Source organism: Eulemur rufifrons, chromosome 7 (assembly GCF_041146395.1).
Source record: "Eulemur rufifrons isolate Redbay chromosome 7, OSU_ERuf_1, whole genome shotgun sequence".
NCBI lineage: Eukaryota > Metazoa > Chordata > Mammalia > Primates > Lemuridae > Eulemur > Eulemur rufifrons.
Genome location: NC_090989.1, coordinates 218,009,542 through 218,032,584, shown reverse-complemented (window position 1 = coordinate 218,032,584; position 23,043 = coordinate 218,009,542). Strand labels below are relative to the sequence as shown.

The window sequence follows — 23,043 nt, the reverse complement described above, 5'->3', positions numbered from 1 at the left end:
GGAGTCCTATAGGCAGCAGGAAGGTTCTAGAGGTTTTTCATTCAGGAAATGAATAGATATTCTATGTTATATCTCACATCAAATTCCCACCAAACACTGCTCAGGATCACACTCCTCTTTTTCTCCAGCCCCACAGTGGTACATCTTGTCCCAGGAGGGTCCATTGAGCTCCTACTACAACCTCTCCCTCTTTGCTGGCCTCCGCACTTTCAGACATCCTCCTTTTACTTCTTCCACTTCTTCAACTTCATAACCTGACCTCGTCCCACCATGGTCTAGGTTGTTTGTTCCCCTGGCATTCTATGCTTACTTCCACCACTTTAATGGATTCATGAGTTCGTTCATCAACTACTTAGTGATCCCCTACTGCCTACTGCACATCTGCCAGGGGCTGAGCTCACAATGCTTAGCCAAAAAAAAAACCTAAAGCCTGCCCTTATGTAGCCTCAAAGCAGAGAGGGAATCTATATTTTAGTATTCTATTTGTCACTGTAGAATATATTGTACTGTATTCCAACTGTTTTCTTTTATCTACCCAAAAGATTATGAGTGCATAGTTCTAGCACATTGTAGATGCTCAATAAATGTTTATTGATTGAATGAATGCATGGATGCTTGGGAGAATCTGACACACACAGCCACAAGAATTATCATCAGTCCTGGATTGATCATGGCAATCTCTTTCTGACAATGACTAATCACAATTGTAAACTCTAGGCCAAACTTTTTCTGTGAAGTGATAGTAAATACTTTAGACTTCACAAGCCATATGGTGTCTATCACAGCTGCTCGGCTGTGCCATCATGGTGCAAAAGTAGCCACAGATAAACAAATGAATTCCAAATGTGATATTTACAAAAACAGGCCGTAGGCTGGATTCGGCCCAGGGGCCCTCGTTGGCCACCCCCTGCTCTGAATGATGCCACTTTTGTCAATTTTCAGGATTGCTTTTGGGCCTGGTTCATACTCTACTCTTCAGTCAGGTAAATTTATTTGTCACACCAACATCTGAGTTTACCTTTCAACCTGTTTCTGACATTTGCAGTTGTGGTGTTGTGAAAGAGTATGTAATCTGGAGCACGACAGACCTGTTCTATTCATTGGTTGCTTTTAGGCAAGTTACTTAGCTTTTTTGAACCTCTATTTCTTGAATATAAATGGAGATTTTATTTTTAATCCTGACTGTGAAGATTAAGTGAGATATGTATATTGAGAGCTGAACACGATGCCTAGCACACAGTAGACTGACAACAGATATCCACCCCTGACCCCTTTGCTCAGTCATGGTCTTTTCTTCCTTTAAATCAAATTGGCAGATATTTATGGAAAATTTACTACATCCAAAACACAATTTCAGGTACCACTAAAACTATTATAAATCTTCCCTGATGTCTATTTTGACCACTAGTTCTCAAATTTGGCTATAATACAATTTACCTGGGAGACTATAGGTACTGGTGCTTGGGTCGCAACACTAGGTTTTGTTTTTTGTTTTTTTTTGAGACAGAGTCTCGCTCTGTTGCCCAAGCTCGAGTGCCATGGTGTCAGCCTAGCTCACAGCAACCTCAAACTCCTGGGCTCAAGCGATCCTCTTGCCTCAGCCTCCCGAGTAGCTGGGACTACAGACATGCGCCACCATGTCCAGCTAATTTTTTCTATTTTTAGTAGAGACGGGGTCTCACTTTTGCTCAGGCTGGTTTTGAACTCCTGAGCTCAACAATCCACCAGCCTCGTCCTCCCAGAGTGTTAGGATTACAGGCGTGAGCCACTGCACCAGCTCTAGGTATTCTTATATAAATGTTATAAAGAGTAGCCTGGGCATCAGAACTATCCCCTGCAAATTTGAGAATTACTGCTCTAGACCATGACTTTGGCTCCACTCAAGTCAGATAGCCCCTTCCTTACATATTTGCATCTGCCTCTTCTTTAACAGTTAGAACTTATATGTACATCTTTATAGAACTAGAGTTGATTAGGTTCTTACATATGTTGCTCACTCATATTTGAATATATCTTAGGGAGAGTAGAACAGAAGGGAATGAAACAACCATCTTCCTTTGTGTTGGACATTTATTGTTTAACCACCAACTGTACATTCCTGAGATGGCAACTGTCTTGATTTATTTTTTGGGGATCCGCCTCTGCCCTACCCTCAGTCCACTGGGCCTGCTTGAGACCTTTACCAAATCCTGGCCCTAGAAGCTCTTCTTTTTCTTCTCCCTCTTGAAGGAATACATCCTGCCATCTAGAAGCTCTTAAAACCAGTGGCTTGGATCTCTTAGCTGCAGTTAGGGTTGAATAGAGTTCACTATGTGAGTGAGTGTCATGATTCTGTTTCCTAAGACTGCTGAAGCAAAGACACTGACCTTTTCCTGCTGGATTGGAAACTGAAAGACTATGGTTCCTAGAGATTCACAGCTATTTTACAAGCTCAAGGAGAAAGCTTCTCTGAGAACAGAATAACAGAGAGACAGACAGAGAGAACATTTTGAGCCATAGTACTTCGCTGTCTCTCAAGTCAGGTGCACCATTAAACTGCTCCATGAGCCAGCAAACTCTCTTTTGCTTCTACTTCTGCCAGATTCAGTCATTCTACCAGATTTAGGTGTTCTGTCACCAGCAAGCAAAAAAATCCCAAACTAATAGAGCCTCCTTTCATCTCACCTCCTTCAGAACTAAATCTAACCACCAGTATACACAGAGATTATATGCCAGAGTCAAGCGCCAATTATTCATTCAACAAACATGTATTCAGGGCCTAGGATAAAATTCATGGTCTAGGAAGAGGAATGACATCAGTATACCATCATTAAGAACTGCACAAATGTTTGTGGAACAAGTACCCATTAAAAAGCCGTACTTCTACTGTATATGAGGGCCTATGCTAGGTATTGGGAACAGAAAAGGTCATAAGATAGAGTCTGTATTTTCCAGAGTTTGCCATGAAATTGTAAAGACGGCATGCACAAAAAAGATAGGCAGCAATCTGGGATATTAGATGCATGGATTCTCAAGGATGGACATCAAACCCAAAGTAAGAAGCTTAGGTAGAAAATCTTAAGGGAGCACCAGTACTATAACATCTTTGTTTCCCTTTGAAAGGAAGAAGGACCAAGGGCTTTGAAAGTTGTTCTGTCATTTTTTTTTTTTTTATAGACGGGGTCTCACTGCATTGCCCAGGCTAGAGTTCAGTGGCATGATCATAGGTCACTGCACCCTCCAACTCCTAGGCTCAAGTGATCATCTCACTTTAGCCTCCCAAGTAGCTAGGACTAAAGGTGTGCACCACCATGAACAGCTAAATTTTTTTTTGTAGAGATGGGAGTCTCATTATGTTGCCCAGGCTGATCTCGAACTCCTGGCTTCAAGCAATCCTCCCCCCTCAGGTTCCCATAGTGCTGGGATTATACGTGTGAGCCACCATGCCCAGCCTGTTCTGTCATTTTTTTTTTAATATTGGAAAAAAGGTATTTTGTGGATTTTATCTGCTTACAAATTAATCATGCTAATTTTTTGAAATTTAAGCATTACAAAATAAATAAATAAATATTACAGAAATCTCATTCATTCATTCAACACTGTTCATTGTGTTCCTATAATGGCTTATTATGTGCCAGGCACCATTATATACACTAAAGTTTTAGCCGTAAATAAAACAAAGTTCCTAATAAATTACATTCTAGTGTCTACAAAGTAAAAAGTAAACTTTCTCATTCAATAGTCACTTTAAATAGGTGACCAGTCCTACAGACATTGCAAGTGTAGATACTGGCATTTATTTGTTTTTATTAAAAAATGATAAGATACTATACTTAATATTTTTTGACACTTAGTTTTTTTCTTAGCAATATAACTTGGACTGGTTTCTCATTAATAAATATAGATTGACCTCACTCTTTTATGAGTTATGTAGCATTCCATTGTATTTAACCACTATCCTGTTCATTAACATCTGGTTGTTTCCAGGTTTTCACAATAATGAGCAATGTTGTTGTAAAAAAATGTTTATCATCCCTATAATTTTTCAAACACTCATAAGAAAAGTGTTAAAATTCTCCAAAATAGAAAGATACGATTTCAGGTAAAGACTCTATCTTCTACTTACTTTTGATTCATCACTGACTTATTGAATACTTAATAAGATTTTATACAAGTGGTTAGAAAATCTCTTCAAAATCCATTAATATAAATGCAGAATTAAAAAGAAAAAAAGAAAATAATCAGTCGCTATTTCCACAAAGTCTTCTATGTGCCCGGGACTGTTCTAGGCCTCAAAGAAAGCTAATCTGTATTTTTCTTGAAATAGTGTCACCACAATTGACATGGACAAGAAAAGAATCAGTACTTTTCTAATGAAAGTCCTACTATTATACCCAAATATGATTTTTCTTTCAAGGAAAGAAAATAATCGGGATATCGATAACAGGCTTTATTTAAAAAACTGTCACGACTATTTCAAATAGATTTCAAGAAACAAGAAAAAAAAATCATCTTACTGAATAGAAACACACAGCCATAAAACAATATTTGTATTAGAACCTCATTTGACATTCGAATTCTGCCTCCAGATGTTCCATCCAGTTTCCAGCTTGGCTACTTCCAATATTCAAAATTATTTATGTCATTTTGTTCACATAAAATTGTCTCCAGTCTATTTACTGAACAGTCCAACATAACATCAATGCAGAAAGACATTCCAATAACAGTTCAATTAACAAAACAAGCTGTTTAATTAATAAAAACAATTTTTTCAAGAAGAAACTGAAGCAGTTTCGTTATGCATGCTTCATTGTGCATTTTAATTTCTTGGTTTTAGCCTGTGATCACTTAAACACAACCATCAAGCAAATCTAAATGGTTAACTGTAATTGCAAGATTATGCCTTGCGCATTTTGTGGTGTATAAAATGGAGCATAAGGGAAAATAAACATAAGTGAAAGCAACAAAGAGGTTTATTCACTTACCCTCTTCATAACCACAGCCAGCGTAAATTTCACTCAGCCTTCGGCCATTGAATTTTGTCCTGAAGTTTCCATGCACCACACAATCAGATAAACCCCAGCTTGTGGGAGTAACTAATGGAAATAGTGCCGTAAAAAGATGTGCCAAACAAATTTCCATGTGCTTAACCTAGAACGGAAAAAATAGTAATGTGAACTAAGTAAAAAGTTTTTATCTGTTTTTAAACCAGAGGGTGTAATTTCACTTTTAGCAGGAACTTGTGACTAAGATTGTCTGGTAAGGAAATGATTAACACTCCTGTCGTCATCAGCTTGAGCTCTCCAGCTGCAAAAGATCTGCAGAAGGAACCTGATCAATCCTGGGCATGTATGTTGTGAATACACTGTCCATGGAGCTGGCGTTTAGCATTTCAACTCTGGCGTTAGGTTATTCTAAATAAAAATACATTTAGAACCTCTGCAAATTTTATTAGTGGTTATTTTTACAAAACTATTGCTCTAAAAAGTTTTATGTGTTTGTTTTTTAATATTTAGAATGGAGTAGTTTCCATGCAACAAAGAGAGCAGGGAATCTAAAACAAGAAGATCTGAGTTTGAATACTGACTTTATGATTCATGCAACAACCTTTAGCACATCTTTAACCTTATTGAATGTCAGTTTCCACCCCTGCCAAGCAGGAACAACTCTTATTTCAACAAATGCCACCTTCACGCCATGGGACACATGAGTAGCAGAATATTTTGTAATAAAAGGTTTTATTTTTACCTTTCATTTTTGTGCCCCACATTAAAAGATGGATTATTTCTTAGTCCCTTATTCTCAAAATTCCAAAAGTTTACAAGTAAAACTGGCAGGATCTCTTGTTCCCTCAGCCTTGTTTGTCTTACCCAACTGTGATCATTTGTAAAAACTTCAGTGCCCTTTTGAACTTCCAGTTGTTGCCAGTAGTTATTCTTCTGGAGACCAGGGGCAGGGAAAAATGAGGGATAACTAATTAATAGGTATATATTAATATAATATGGAGGCACTAGAAAATCATCAATGGATTAGTATTTTTTCTTTAAATGGTTGTTATGAATAGTAACTAGCACATGATCAGTCCTTCATAAATGCATCTAGAAGAAAAACAAAACAAAACAAAACAAAAACAAAAAAACTCACCCAGAAAAGAGAAATGGCAGATTTATTTAGATAAGCTTCTGTGCAACATCTTGTGAACAGGAACCTGAGATGGTATCGCAATCACATGGCTTCTCTTAGGCCATACCACGGAGTTTCACTCCACCAACAGGGCAAAGTAGATGGTGCATTTCCTGCCAAATGGCCGATGAAAGTCAAAACTGGATCTCAAATGCAGTGCGGTAAAAAACAACTTAACAGCTAGTTGTTGTGTCTATTATGCTATACACTTTACTTTCCTGATGGCCCTTAGATTGCTGATTTAGAAGTAGATCGATGACTCAGAGTTCTTATCATCCTTCCTGAGGTATTTTGCATGAATTGCCAAATTAGTTTTAAGAACTCATATGCATCTTCCTCTCCTCATCCCACCACCCCCCCACCAAAGAAAGCAAGCTTTAACTATTTCAGTGTTGTAAAACTATTCTGAATAAATTCAACTAGTTCCTGCCTCTACACCCATATATTGTTTTTGTCTCCAACATATAACAAGTATTCTGAGAGTGTTTCAAATGTTCTATGCCTGCTCTCCCCAACCTCCAGGCTAGACCAGTGCCGGTCAGGTCCCTGGCATGTTAGCACGGCAGGAGGTGAGCAGCAGGCCAGTGAGGCTTCATCTGTATTTACAGCCGCTCTCCATCTCTCACTTCACTGCCAGAGCTCCACCACCACCCCCCTGCCCCTGTGGGCACCCCACTCTCCGTTCATAACAAAATTGTTTTCCATGAAAGTAGTCCCTGGTGCCAAAAAGATTGGGGACTGCTGTTCTATGTAGCACCTAAAATGGTGGGCACTGGAAGAAAAAACTGAGCAAGATGCCTGTCTAGAAGATCCCAGCACTCATTGCTTCCACAAAGACAGCCAAAACAACAAATAAACTACTTAACAAAAAGGAGAGTGCCAGAATATGCCAAAGAAGTAACAGAACGCCTAGTATCATGGAAACTCTGGACATCCACATAGAGAACAGAAGGATACACCAGGACCCTACCACCCCATCCCCGAGCCAGGGTCAGCTGGGAACCAGAAGGAATTTCTTCCTATAGCAAAAAGGGAAGCAAGAAGATCCCAACAGCCCCCACCTTGGCGGCCTATAGTCCTCACTACTGGAGTTCCCGGCAGTTCTCACGGTCACTAAGCGCAGCTGATAAAACTGCCTAGAGACCATATAGTTGTGCTTCCCCCATAGAAGAAGCCAACACTGTGCCTTGCCCTCTGTGGCCTGACTGGCTACTGCATAACACCATCTTAGAACTGGAACTACTGCTGGAGTTTGTTTTGCTTCAGGGGTGAATAGACATGGCCCCTTTTCATCCCTAAGGCAACCAACCCCAAACCACCCTAGCCCCATGGCCTGACATCCTCAAGCTAAGCTGTAAGCAACTATTATACTCTTTCATGTGGGCCAAGCAGTGATGGAACTGTTCCACCTACCCATCTCCCCACCCTCTCAGCCAGAGAGGAATCTGCACAGTCCCTCCTGAGGAAATGGTGCTTTGGCAGAACAGGTCCATCTACAGAATCCCTGAACCCAAGCTGCTAGTGGGTACCTCAAAGTCACAGAGTCTGGTGCTGTGGGCAACCTACATCCAAACATGCCACAGAGAGGAAACTTGCACCCCAAGACCCAGGTGCCACAATAGGTTCACAGGACCCTGAGCCTAGGACCCTGGCCCCACAGCTGCCCCAAGTACCTGCACCTGGAACACAGTGTCATGAAAGCTGCTTGTAGGCCATGTCAGACCTGATACCAAAAGGGATCCCTCAGCTTAGTCTCCCCATTGTGGGGAAAATGATAATAGGAGGCCCCCAAAGCCCTTGTCAACGAGGGTATTAACAACCTGTAATGATGACACTGCCACTACCACAAACTTCTACAGCCTAGGCTTCTGAGGCACCCACAGTTAATAGTGACATTGAATGTAGCCAAAGAGGCTGCATGGGGACTATACCACTGCACCTACCCAGAAACAGAGTCATCACACCTTTCCCAACTGGCCAGTAAGAACCAATTGCAGGTAAAATCTTTCTCTACAAAAACCACTTTTGAAAGTTTGGAAAAGGCAATTATTCCACCAAATGCAAAGATATCAACACAGGGACATGAGAAACATGAAAAAGCAAGAAACCATGATACTACCAAAGAAACATGATAACTCTCAGTAACAGATCTCAGTAAAAAGAAAATCAATGCACTGTTGGAAAAGAAATTCAAAATAATAACCTTAAGGAAACTCAACAAGATATGAGAAAATACAGATAGTCAATTCAACAAAATCAGGAAAATAATTCATGATGTGAATGAGAAATTCAATAGTAAGATAGATGTCATAAAAAAGAACCAAAGACAAACCCTGCATCTGAAGAATTCAATGAATGAAATAAAAACACAATAGAGAGCTTCAATAGCAGACTTAATGAAGCAGAAGAAGAATATCTGAACTTAAATATAGGTCATTTAAAATTACTCAGAGAAGAAAAAGAAGTAAGAATGAGAGAGAGTGAAGAAAAGCTATAAGATTTATGGGACACCAGTAAGTGAACAAATATTCTAATTGTGGGAATTTCAGAAGGAAATTTTATGTAAATTTTATGTATACATGCAAAAGTATAAAACTCAGAGGTAGAGCAGATACACAAAGAAGAAAGAGAAAAAAATTAAACTTTATCACACAAAACTGCAATGATAAACAATAAGAGAGGAAGAAAGGATATACAAGATAACCAGAAAGCAACAAAATGGCAGGAATAAGCCCTCACCTATCAATAATAACTTTAAATGTAAATGAATTAAATTCCCCATGTAAAAGATATAGACTGGCCAAATAGATTTTTTTTAAAATGACTCAACTATATGCTGCCTACAAAGAAACTCACTTCACCTATAATGACACACATAGACGGAAGGTGAAGTGATGGAAAAAGAAATTCCACACAAACAGAAACCAAAAGCAAGCAGGAGTAACTGTATTTATATAAGATAAAATGACTCTAGGTTAGAAACTGTAAACAGAGACAAAGAAGATCATTATATAATGATAAAGAGATCAATTCACGAAGAGGCTATAACAATTCAAACATATATGCACCCAACATTGGAGGACTCAGATATATAAAGCAAATATTGGATCCACAAGGAGAAAGAGATTCCAACACAATAATAGCTGGAGAATTCAACACGACACTCTCAACATTGGACAGATCATCTAGACAGAGAAATCAGCAAAAAAAAAAAAAAAAAAAAATTAGGTTTAAACTGCACTTTAGACTGAGTGGACCTAATAGACATTGACAGAACATTTCATCCAACAGCTACAGAATACACATTATTTTCATCAGCACATGAAACATTTTCTAGGACAGATCACATGATGTTAGGCCACAAAACAATTCTCAAAAAATTTTAAAAAATTGAAAACATATCAAGTATCTTTTCTGACCACAATGGTATTAAACTAGAAATCAGTAACAAAAGGATGTTTGAAAACTATACAAATATGTGGAAATTAACAACATGCTCCTGAACAACCAATGAATCAATGGAAAAATTAAAAAGGAAATTAAAAATTTGTTCTTAAAACAAATGAAAATGGAAACGCAGCATACAAAAACCTATGAGATACAGTAAAAGCAGTGTTAAGAGGGAAATTTATAGCAATGAATACCTACCTTAAAAAAGACAAAGATTTCAAATAAATAACCTAACAATGCATCTCAAAGAATTAGGAAAGCAAAAATAAACAAAATCTAACCTTAGTAGAAGGAAAGAAATAATAAAGATGAGAGTAGTATAAAAGAAATTGAGATTAAAAAACAATGCAAAAGATTGACATATGAAAAGTTGGTTTTGTGGAAAGATAAACAAAATCACCAAACCATTAGCTGTACTAACAAAGAAAAAGAGAAAAGACCAAAATACATAAAATTAAAAATAAAAAAGGCGACATTAACCAATACCACAGGAATACAAAGGCTGATTAGAAACTCTTATTAACAACTATATGCCAACAAATTGAAAAAACCTAATGGAAATGGATAAATTCCTGGACACATACAACCAACCAAGATTGAACCAAGAAAAAATAGAAAACTGGAACAGATAAAAATAATGAAATTGAATCTCATTAAAAATCAGAGAATTTCTGGCTGGGTGTGGTGGCCCATGACTGTAATCTCATCACTTTGGGAGGCTGAGGCAGGAGGATTGCTTGAGTCTGGAAGTTCAAGACTGGCCTGGGTAACACAGCAAGATCCCATTTCTACAAAAAGCTAGAAAAGTAGCTGGATGTAGTAGCACATGCTTATAGTCTCTGCTGTTTGGGAGGCAGAAGTGGGAGGTTTGCTTGAACCCAGGAGTTTGGGGCTGCAGTGAACCATGATTGCACCATAGCACCCCACCTTGGGTGACAGAGTAAGACGTATCTCTTAAAAAAAAAAAATGAGAGAATTTTCCTATTGAAGAAAAGCCCAGGACCTGATGGCTTCAGTGCTGAATTCTACCAGACATTTGAAGAATAAATAACTTATAATAATTCTTCTCAAACTCTTTCAGAAAATCAAAGAGGAGGGAAATCTTCCAAACTCATTCTAAGAGGCCAGCATTACTCTGACACCAAAACCAGACAAGGACACAATAAGAAAAAGAGAGTGCTATAGGCCAATATCCCTGCTGAACATAGATGCACAAATCCTCAACAACTTACTAGCAAACTAAATATATCAGCACATTAAAAAAATCACTGACCATGGTCAAGTGGGATTTATACCAGGATGTAAGAATAGTTCAACATACACAAGTCAATAAACACAATACATCACATAAACAGAATGAAGGACAAAAAACATATGATCACCTCCACAGATGCAGAAAAAGCATTTGATAAAATTCAACATCCCTTCATAATAAAAATCTTCACCAACTAGGTATAGAAGGAGTGTACCTCAACACAATAAAGGCTATATATAATAAATCCACAGCTAACATATTAAATGGGGAAAAGCTAAAAGCTTTTCCTCTAAGAACTGGAACAACATAAGGATGCCTACTCTTACCACTTTTATTCAACATAGTACTGGAAGTCCTAGACAAAGTAATTAGGCAAGAGAAAGAAATGAAGAGCATTCAAACTGGAAAGGAGAAAGTCAAATTGTCCCTGTTTGCAGATGACATGATCTTTTATCTATAGAAAACCCTAAAAGCTCCATCAATCTCTTAGAACTGAAAAATAAACTTAGTAAAGTTTCAGGATACAAAATTAACATGCAAAAATCAGTAACATTGTTATAAACCAACAGCTACCTAGTGGAAAAAGAAATCAAGAAAGAAATCCTATTTACAATAACTACCAAAAAAACACTGAGGAATAAATTTAAGGAAGTGAAAGAAAGATTTCTGCAAGGAAATCTACAAAAGCTGAAAGAAATTGAAGATATCACAAAAAAGGGAAAGACATTCCACATTCATGGATTGGAAGAGTTAACACTGTAAAAATGACCATACTGCCAACATGATCTAAAGATTCAGTGCAATCCCTATCAAAATACCAATGACATTCTTCACAGAAATAGAAAAAACAATCCTAAAATTCATATGGAACCACAGAAAACCCTGAATAGCTAAAGCAATATGAGCAAAAAGAAGAATGCTGAAGGCATCACACTATCTGACTTCAAAACATACTACAAAGCTCTAGTAGCCAAAACAGCATAGTACTGGCACAAAAAACAGACACATAGACCAATGGAACAGAATAAATAAAGTAGAAATAAATCCAAGTATTTATAGCCAACTCATTTTTGACAAAGGTGCCAAGAATGTTCAGTGGGGAAAGGACAGTCTCGTCAATAAAAATGCTGTGAGCAGCTTACCTGTATTAAAAAAAAAGAAGAAAATTGATGTTGAGAAAACTGGATATCCATTGCAGAAAAGTGAAACTAGACCCCATCTCTCACCATATACAAAAATAAAATAAAAATGTATTAAATACTTATATGTAAAATCTGAAACTATGAAACTACTATAAGAAAACATTGGGAAAATGCTTCAGGACATTGGTCTGGGCAAAGACTTTTTGGGTAAGACCTCAAAAGCACAAGCAACAAAAGCAAAAATAAATAAATGGGATTAAATTACTCTAAAAAGCTTCTGCACAGCAAAGGAAACAATCAACAGAGTGAAAAGACAGTCTACAGAATGGAATAAAATATCTTCAAACTACCTATCCAAAAAGGGATTAATAACCAGAATATATAAGGAACTCAAACAACTTAATTACAAAAAAAAATTAAAAATGGGCAAATGATCTCAATAGACATTTTTCAAAAGAAGACATACAAATAGCCAGTAAGTATATGAGAAAATGCTCAACATCACCAATCATCAGGGAGATGCAAATCAAAATGACAATGAGATATCATCTCATCCCAGTTTACATGGCTACTATTAAAAAGACAAAAAATAACAGATGCTGGTGAGAATGCAGAGAAAGGGGAACACTAGTACACTGCTAGTGGGAATGTAAATTAGTACAGCCACTATGGAAAACAGTATGGAGTTTCTTCAAAAAACTAAAAATAGATCTACCATATCATCCAGCAATCCCACTGCTGGGTATATATTCAAAACAAAGGAAATCAGTATTTGAAGAGATATATGGACATCCTTGTTTATTACGGCACTATTCACAATAGCTAAGATATGGAATCAACCTAAATGTCCATCAGTGGATATAGTTAGAAATAAAATGTGGTATATATACACAATGGAATACTATTTAGTCATTAAAAGAAGAAAATCTTGTCATTTGCAGCAACATGGATGAAACTGGAGGCATTATAAAATAAGCTAGGCTCAGTAAGAGAAAGAATGTTCTCACTCATATGTGGAGATAAAAAAGTTGATCTCATGGAGGTAGGGAGGTAGAGAACAGAATGATGGTTACCAGAGGTTGGGAAGGGTAGATGGTGGAGGATGAAGAGAGATTGGTTAATGGGTAGAAAAATATAAATACATAGAAGGAATAAGTTATAGTGTTTGATAGCACAGTAGGGTGACCATAGTTAACAATAATTTATTATATATTTCAAAATAGCTAGGAGAAAAGACTCAAAATGTTCCTAATACAAAGAAATGATAACTGTTTGAGGTGGTGAGTATCCTAATTACCATCTTTTGATCAATGCACTTTGTATGCATGTATCAAAATGTCACATGTGACTGGCCAGGTGCAGTGGCTCACATCTATAATACCAGAACTTTGGGAGGCCAAGGCAAGTGAGTCACTTGAGCCCAGGGATTTGAGGTTACAGTGAACTATGATTGCACCACTGCACTTTAACCTGGGCAATAGAGTATGATCCTGTCTCTGAAAAAAAAAAATCACATGTACTCCTTAAATATTAATATGTACAATTATTATGTATCAATACAAAGTGGTGGACACTTCATAGGTTTGCTCTACACTCATTTCCTTTTGTTAGGCTACAATTAGCTAAAAAATTAGAGAAAAGTCACTCACAAACACACAAGCTTTAAATCACCCTCACTGTTTATCATTATAACAGTGTTTGGCACATTGTAAGTACTGAATCATCAGTTTCCATTACAGTCCTCCTTAGTGTCTGTGGAGGGAATGGTTTCAGGAACCCCCACGGATACCAAAATCCACATAGGCTCAAACCCCTAAAGTAAAATGGCATTGTACTTGTATATAACCCATGCACATTTCTTTGTATCCCTTACTTATTTAGTTAGTTAGTTAGTTAAGACAGGGTCTTGCTCTGTAGCTGGGGCTAGAGTGTAGTGGCATGATAACAGCTCACTCCAACCTCAAACTCCTGGGCTCAAGTGATCCTCTCAACTTGGCCTCCAAAGTGCTAGGATTACAGGTGTGAGCCACCATGCCTGGCCTTTTCCCTGTATACTTTAAATCATCTCTGGATTACTTATAATACCTAATACAAAGAGGGGCAGGTATCCGGTGGTGGGCACCCAGGACAGGGCCTGCAAAGGGCATGAGGGGTGGGCAACCGTGGAGAGGATCCAGGGAAGGGCAGGGTGGACTCCCAGGAGGGCCCACTGAGGGGAGGGAAGTCAAGGAAGGGCATCCAGGGACCAGCACCCAGGAGGCACAGTGGGTGGGTACCTCGGGTAGGGCACCCAGGGGATGACCATCAACCCGCACCCAGGATAGGGCCTGCATAGGGTATGGGGCAGGGGGAATTCACAAAAGCCACCTGAAGAGGGTCCCAGGGGAAGGCCAGGCTAGCCACCCAGGAAAGAGCCTGGGCACCCACTGTCTCAGAGCAGAGGCAGCCCTGCACCTGGCCTCCCAACGTGGACACCTTCGGAGTGGGGGCTCCCTTTCAGCCCTGCCAGTGGCCTCTTTCCACTGCAGAGATAAACTGTGTTTCCTGCAGGTATAACTGTGCTTCTGAGTGACGGATTGTGCTGACATTCCCCCAGTTCTCCAGTTAAACCTTTGTTGCCCTATTTCCCCTTCCTGGATTTCCCTATATCTGGTCATATTCAGGTTTGGTTCCGTCATCTGTGATGAAGTTATCATGACTGTAAATAATGGTCCCAGCCAAGCTAGGTCTGGGATCCTGATTGCTTAGAGTGTTAGGTTTTTATTCGCCCAGCTTCAGGGGTCCTGGATCCCTGAAAGCTCAGCATAATCCCTAGTAGGCGTTATCAGGGAACCCACTCTCGGTCGCTTCTCCAAGCATTCCCTCAGTGATCTGGACATGGGAGCTGCAGCTTTCCTCCCCAACTCCTGCCATCTCTCTCCTGTGACAGACCTGCTTGTCTTCCTTGCCTTCCCCTTCCTCAGCTTACTTTCATGTTTTGGGTTTTGGAGGAGCACCTTCTTTGATAAGTTCCTGAGCTGCATAGGGGGAATTTTTGGACTCATATTTCAGCAAGTAGCTTTACTTGATATCTTGGCTGGGTGTAAAATTCTAGATTGGAAATTGTCACCAAGAATGTCACGTCACAACCTCATGTCTTTCTTTCTTTTTTTTTTCTTTTTCTTTTTTCACTTCAGCCTCCCAAAGTGCTGGGACCTCACCATTTTCTTGCTGCCAGCTTTTCCACTTAGAAGTCTACTGCTGTTCTTATTTCCAGTCCTTTATATGTGAACTGCATTTTTCTCTGAAAGCTTTTAAGAGCTTTTCTTTATCCCTGATGTCTTGAAATGTCATGATACGTCTTGTTTTGGGTCTTTTTCATATCATGTCACTGGGCACTTAGCGGGCTCTTTGAATCTAGAATGGGGGTCAGTGAAACACGGCCCTCAGGCCGGATCGAGCCCATTGCCTGTTTACCTAAATAAAGTTTTATAGAAACGTTTCCATGCCCATTTGTTTCCATATGGTCTAGGGCTTTTGCCATACAGTGGCAGAGTTGTGGTGGAGCCCATATGGCCCTTAACGCTCAATTAAAAAAAAAAAAAAGATGGCTATTTATAGTATCAAAAAGAAAAGTGATAACAAATGTTGGGAAGGCTATGGAGAAAAGGGAACCCTTGCACACTGTTGATGGGAATGTAAACTGATGCAGCTATCATGGAAAACAAAAAATTAAAAACAGAATTACCATATGACCCAGTAATATCGCTTCTGGGTAGATACTCAAAGGAAATGAAATCAGCAAATCAGCACCTCCTAGAGATATCTGTGCTCCCTCGTTCATTGTAGCATTAGTCACAACAGCCAACACATGGAAATGACCTAAGTGTCCCTTGATGAATGAAGGCATAAAGAAATTATGGCATATATATACAATGAAATATTATTCAGCCTTCCAAAAAAGGAGATTCTGCTATTTGTGACAACATGGACAAACCTGGAGGATGCAGACTAAGTGAAATAAGCTAGACACAGAAAAAAAAATATTGCATGATCTCACTTATATGTGGAATCCAGAAAAAGCTGAATACATAGAAACATAGAATAGAATGGTGGCTACCAGGGGCAGAGGGGGTAGACTGGAAATGGGGAGATACAGGTCAAAGGGTGCAAAGTTGCAGCTAGGTAGGTTGAATAAGTCTAGAGATATAATGTGCAGTGTGAGGACTATAGTTAATAATATTGTCTTGTATACTGGAAATTTTCCAAAAGAGTATATTTGAGGTATTCTTACCTACCATTTAAAAAGGCAACTATGTGAGATGATGGATACATTAATTTGCTTGGCTGTAGTAATCATTGCTCTATGTCTTTGTATATCAAAAATCATGTCATATACTTTAATGTATACAATCCTTAGAGAGTTAAGAACACATTGCATTCATGAATAAAAATAGGATTGTTATTTTAAATGAAAATATTGAGAAATAATAGCTATTAAAAATTAAAAGTGTGATAGCAGAAATAAAAAAAAACCCACAATAATATGGTTGGTTGGAAGATAAAATTGAAAAAAAAAATCTTTCAGAAAGTAAAGTGACAGACAATGATGTGAAAAATAGAGTGGAAAAGCTAAGTAAATTAGGAAACCAGCCCAAGAGTTTTAAGATAGAAGAGAAAAAACAGAGTCAAGGGTATTGTAAAAAAAATTGACTCAACAAAATTTTCCAGAATACATGAGCCTGAATTCCCAGACTGAATGAGTCTATTGAATACCCAGCACAATAGATGAAAAGAGAATCAAACTGTTGTGAAATTCTAGAACAGTGGCAACAAATAAAAGCTCCTATAAACGTTCAAGAGAAAAATGCCATACAAAAACTGAAGAGTCAGAAGAACACTGGCTATGTCAACAGCAATATTGGAAGCTAGAAGGCAATCATCCAATGGTATCAAAATTTTGAGGGCAAATTATTTCCAATCTAGAAAACAAATTCAGCTAGGCTATAAAATGTGAGATTAAATAAAAATATTTTCAGGTATTCAAGACGCCCAAATTTTCCTCCCATGCTCACCTTCTTAAGAGCAACTGGAGGATTGGCTTCACAAAAACAAAGCATAAGGAAGTATGGTTTTGGGGGAACAGGAAATCCAATGAGTACAATTGAAGAGAGTCCACAGGATAACAGTGAAAAGAGAGCCCAAAACAAGTGCTGTGCAGCAGGCCCAAGGAGTCACTAGACAGAATTGCACAAGCTTGGAGAATGTGGGGAAATTTTCTTCAATGAGTTGTAAATGATGAAATACCTAGAACATACTGAAGTAATTTACAAACCGTGGGGAGAGTTTGGGCTCAAAATACCGGTAAATACATGGAATACTAAGCAAGCAATAAAAAGCAATTATTAATTCCAGGAAAATAATCATAGTGTGTGCAGATAAGGAATCATAGTACAGTATATACACTCCTGGGAATAGCATTTAGATAGTCATAATACTAAAAATCCTGAATATTGAACTAGCCAAAGTTACAATATATTTATATAGGGAAATAGGTGTGTATATGTCTGTGGTGGGGATGGCAGAAGAGAGCTAAATTCTCAGCTTTCGTGGTGAGATGTCAAAACATAATCTCTAAAGCTAACCAAGAAATAACAATAAAAACATATTATTTAGGGATATGGAGCTATAAAACAAAATAATCAGCTGGAAGAGTGGAACCCTAAACAAGCAGAGCAACACATATAAAAATGAACTTTTAAAAAACTACATGGCAATGAATCAGCCAACCAGGAGATGAATTTAAAAAAAAATTCTCCAGAATGAATGAGATATGGTAAAAATATGTTAACAAGCATTTAATCCACTGAAATGTAGGGCTAAGACTAAATATAGGAATTATGATTACAGAGAGAATGTAAATGCTTTAAAATTGACAAAGTAAAAGTAAGTAACAAAAAGTTAGAAGGAGAAGGGAAATAGAAAAAAGTATAAGAATGTTAATTTCCTTGTCTTTTACTAAAGGAAATCAGTTAATGTGATCTAAAATTGCAACATCTAGGTCATGCAGTATTCTTCATGATCTTTCCTTTTTAACTTTTAAATAATCTTTTATCAACAAAAATATCTAGTGGTGAAGAAACATTTATCTCTGATGTTGAAAATGGGGAAGGTAATGCATGTGTCGGGCAGGGCAGATATGGGAAATCTCTGTACCTTTCTCAGTTTTGCTGTGAACCTAAAACTGCTCTAAAAATAAAAGTTTTTGAAAAAGAGAAACATTCATCTGAAATTTAGCAATTTCTTCTACTTCAATTTCTTTTCTTCTATTAAATTCAAGTAAAATTGTATGTAATACCTTTCATTACCAGAGGCACATATTAATAGAATGATGTCATTTGATAAAACTGTTTCTATCTACCTTTCCTTCCATCTGTATATTTCCATCCATCCATCCTCCTATCCATCAAACGGGGTTAGACGTGACGCTCATCTAGTGTTATTAAATATTACTTGTAAGTTAACAGCACTGTCACTTTTTAAATTCTTCTTTGCATTTATCTGTAGAGCTTAAACTTTTACAAGTATGCTTCTTTTTATTAATAGTAAAGCAAAGCCATTATATTAGAAAATCTTTGGGGATTTCAAGCCCATCAAAAGGTCACAAAAGTATGTTAGAATAACAGAAGAGTGTTCTAAAAATCGGGCAAATTTGGAAACAGTTAAATATATGTTTAGCCATGACCATGTATTACTTTGATTAAATAAAGAAAAAATGATGAATTCAAATGTATGTGTACAACAATAGGTAAGAAACAGCAAGCCAAAATATTAACTCTGGTTGTCTCTGGAAAATGAAATTTTAATTTTTCTACATCTTTTTATGTCTTCCTAAATTTCCCAAATGGGCAATATTCTTTATATAATCAGAAGTAGCATATTCATTATTTTAAAAATTAATCGATAGATTTAGTTATGTAGAGATAGAGAGTTATGTCCTAGGTTAGCAACTTTGCCAGGTAGACTTTACAGCTGCTTGTTCAACAATGGAACACAGTAATCAAAGAATAATACCTGTAAAGTTTTTTAATACCTGTAAAGTTTTTTAATACCTGTAAAGTTTAGGGCTGGAATGCTGTTAACACTATTGAACACACCTACACTTTAGCACCTGCAGTTTTACAAGCTCAAGTTAGAAAACCTATCATATTAATAAAAATATTGTCTCCAAATTTTAATAAGCATTATAGAATTACATAGTAATGCCCTCCGTAATTCTGATAATTAACACCTTTCATCTAAAGGGCAAGCCAACATATTTTAAAGAGTTGATAAAAAATATTGAGCTATTGATATGGAGAATACTATTTTTAAAAATTCCAACTGTTCAAAAGACTCAGAAAGCTGTAGAAATATTCAAGTAAAATGTATAGGAGTAATAATGACTACAATATCACTCTATCTTGGACTAAAAACCAAAACCAGAGAGATAAAAAAACAGAATTAGATTATAAATAAAAAAGAATAACATTTGTATCTATCAAACTTATTCTAGTAGGTAAGAGAGGAATATATATGTCTTTTTATATATTATCCTTTTAACATATTGTTAGATTTGTCAATATTCTGCAGATTTTTGTGTTCATGTTCATGAGGGGTACCGATGTGTAGTTTGGTGGTTTTTTTCTGTATTAATAATATACTTGTCTGGTTTTGATATCAAAGTAATTTTGGCTTCATAAAATGAACTAGAAAGTCTTTCCTCCTATTTTTCTGAAGGAGATCACATTATTTCTTCCTTAAATGTTTGGTAGAACTCTGCAGTGAAACGACATGAGTATGGAGTTTTATTATTGGGAGGTTTAAAGCTATTAATTTAGTTTCCTTAATAGATATAGGATGTTTACTTATCTAATTTTTCTTGAAGGAACCTTGGTAGTTTATGCCTTTAAAGAAATTTGCTTGATCTAAGTTCTCAAACTTATAGGAATAAAGCTGTTTGTAATATCTGGGACACCAATGACATGAATATTGCACATTTTGATATTGTCCCACAGGTTGGTGAGGCTCTGTCCATTTTTAAAATCTTGTTCTCCCTGTTTTTCAAACTCAATGATCTCTATTGATTTCTCTTCAAGTTTGCTGATTCTTTCCTCTGTCTTCTCCATTCTGCTACTTAGCACACTATTGAATCTTTTATTTTATACATCGCATTTTTTCTTCTAAAATCCTCCTGCCTCAGCCTCCCAAGTAGCTAAGACTATAGGTGTGCACCACCATGCTCAGCTATTTTTTTTTTCTTTTTTTTTTTTAGAGATGGGGTTTCGCTATGTTGCCCACGCTACTCTTGAACTCCTGGCCTCAAGCAATCCTTCCACCTAAGCCTCCCATCTGCAAAGCCAGCAGGGGAATTACTCTCACATGGAATCCCTCCCACACTTTGCATCTCTCTGACCTCTCTCTTCTCCTTTACCGAAAGGGCTCATGTGATTAACTGGCCCACCTGGATAATACCCCTATCTTAACATCAACTGGTTTGGGACTTCAATTATCTGCAAAATTCTTCACAGTACCTGAGTTAGTATTTGATCAAACAATTGGATGTTATACAAGGGGCTAGGAATCACAAAGCCATCTTAGAATTCTGCCACCACAGGATCATATCAAAAGGACACAAGAGGCCAGGCACAGTGGCTCACACCTGTAATCCTAGCACTTTGGGAGGCCGAGGTGAGAGGATCACTTGAGGCCAGGAGTTTGACACCAACCTGACCAACACAATGAGACCCCATCTCTACAAAAAAAATTAAAAATTAGCCAGATATGGTGGCACATGCCTGTAGTCCCAGCTACTTGGGAGGCTGAGGCAGGGGGATCACTTGAGTCCAGGGGTTTGAGGTTGCTGTGAGCTAGGATGATGCCACTGCACTCTAACTAGGGGGACACAGCGAGACCCTGTCTCCAAACAAAACAAAACAAAAACAAGACACAATGTACAACAATCAATGCATATAAATTGCTAGAATATTATTTAGATCTGTGGACTCAAGAGAATCCAATAGCTGGAATTGTTTAAAAGTGACTTTAATCCGTGTTAGTCTCAGGCAGCCTCAGGTATTGTCAGAGATCGCAGATAGTTATCTATCAATCATCTATCTACCTAGCAGAAAGATAGTGAAAACATACATTCCAAGTACTATAAAGAGAGAGGGACCTGAAATGGTGTCCACCATGAGTTCCCTCCAGTCATTATGTTATTTCATCCCCATCCTGCTTCTCTGAGGTTTTCGTGTCCCCATTGTCTGAGGATACCAAGGCTCAAATTTGTTTAGAGAATGACACAGTGATGCACAGCTGACACTGACTTCCATCCAGGAACCATGTAAATACTAAAGTGCACTGCCAACATGAACCAGTATTCACGCAATAAATAATACAATATATTTTAAAGGAGGGAGGAAGGGGCAACTTGAAAGACTTCCCAGCGGCTAAATCTGGGATAATTTGCGCAAAAAAATAATGATACTGATGAATAATTCACAGACTAAAATATATGCCCACTAGTCCACACTGATATTAATAAAGAACTTAATAAAGACATGGGGGTGAAAGGAAAGCTGTTCCTTTACAGAATTCCAATTAATAAATGCTGAAAGCATGACAGAAACAGAGTATTACCATTTTACATATACCAGAGCAGTAAGTATTTCAGGCAAGAATCAACAGATCCTAAAACTTGTGGGCAGAATATAAGAAATGGGATATTTAGTCTCAAAATAAATACAAAAGAGAAGACAGTAACTTTACAATAGAGAAACTGGCAGATACCGCCTTAACCAGATAATCAAAGTTACTATCACTGATGAGACAAGACGACATCTTGCGCCTATTGGTATGATACACTGGGAAGGATCCAACATCACTTCCATCAAGTTCTTACCAAGAATACATAATTATGAGAAACATCAAACCAAAACTGAGGGCCACCCTACAAAATACCCAACCAGTACTCTTCAAAAAGTATCAAGGTCATGAAAGGCAAAGAAATTCTGAGGAATTTTTTTAAAGAGGTCTAAGGAGATACAACTACTAAATATTAATATCATGACCCTGAATTGGATTCTGGACTTCTTAGAAAAAGAATGTTAGTAGGACAACAGTGAAAGCTGAATAAAGTCTATAGATTTCATTATTTTTTTGTTTTTGACATATATCTTGTAAAATAGTGGTCTGAAGTCACTCTTTCCATATCCTCATAATTGCATATTAGAATTATACCAGTGTTAATTTTCTAATTTTCATAATTGTACTGGGGCAATTTATTACATTAGATAATCTAGGTGAAGGGTTATAAAACTTTTTAAACATACACCTTATCTCAATTTATCCGTAATGAAATTCTGCCAAGTTACCTGAGGTTTACTTACTAAACAATTTTTTTTAAGACAAGAGTCTCACTATGTCACCCAGGCCACTCTCAAACTCCTGCCCTCCCAAAGTGTTGGGATTATAGGCATGAGCCAAGTTAGCCCTAAACAACTTTTCTTAAAAGATGGAATTATTTCAGATCTCTCTCTCTCTCTCTCTATATATATATATATATACACACACACACACACAGTGCCTGACTTATGATGGCTTGAATAACAATTTTTCAACTGTACCATGGTGTGAAAGCAGTATGAATTGAGTATGTTCAATTTATTATGGGGTTATGTTGTCATAAACCCATCGTAAGTTGAAAATATATCATAAGTTGAAACTTTCAATTCCAATTCCTATCCTGCAACTTCTAGTAACAGTTAATAGAACGAAATGGAACTATGGGAAGCATGTTTATTCTAATGAACAAGGTAGGTTCTCTCAATCTACCTTAAGATTACAAGAATTACACCAGATGATGTATGTAAAGTACTTAGAACATTGCTTGACAATAAACAGTCTCTCTGAGGTAGATACTATTTATTATTTCTCATTTTACAGGTGAGAAATCTGAAGCTTGAAGATGAAAAGTAACTTGCTTAAGGTCACATAGGTAGGAAGTGGCAGTACAAC

At 37.4% G+C, this 23,043-nt stretch overlaps 1 protein-coding gene across 1 annotated transcript in view; it reads right to left on the bottom strand.

Moving 5' to 3' along the window:
• Positions 1-5,092, bottom strand: part of TRPM6 (transient receptor potential cation channel subfamily M member 6) — a 163,862-nt gene extending 158,770 nt beyond the window's left edge. The window contains exon 1 of the mRNA XM_069476382.1: positions 4,965-5,092. Within this exon, the coding sequence (XP_069332483.1) occupies positions 4,965-4,973 (9 nt within the window). The 5' untranslated portion in view covers positions 4,974-5,092. The remainder of the gene's footprint in view (positions 1-4,964) is intronic.
• Between the last annotated feature and the right edge of the window lie 17,951 nt (positions 5,093-23,043).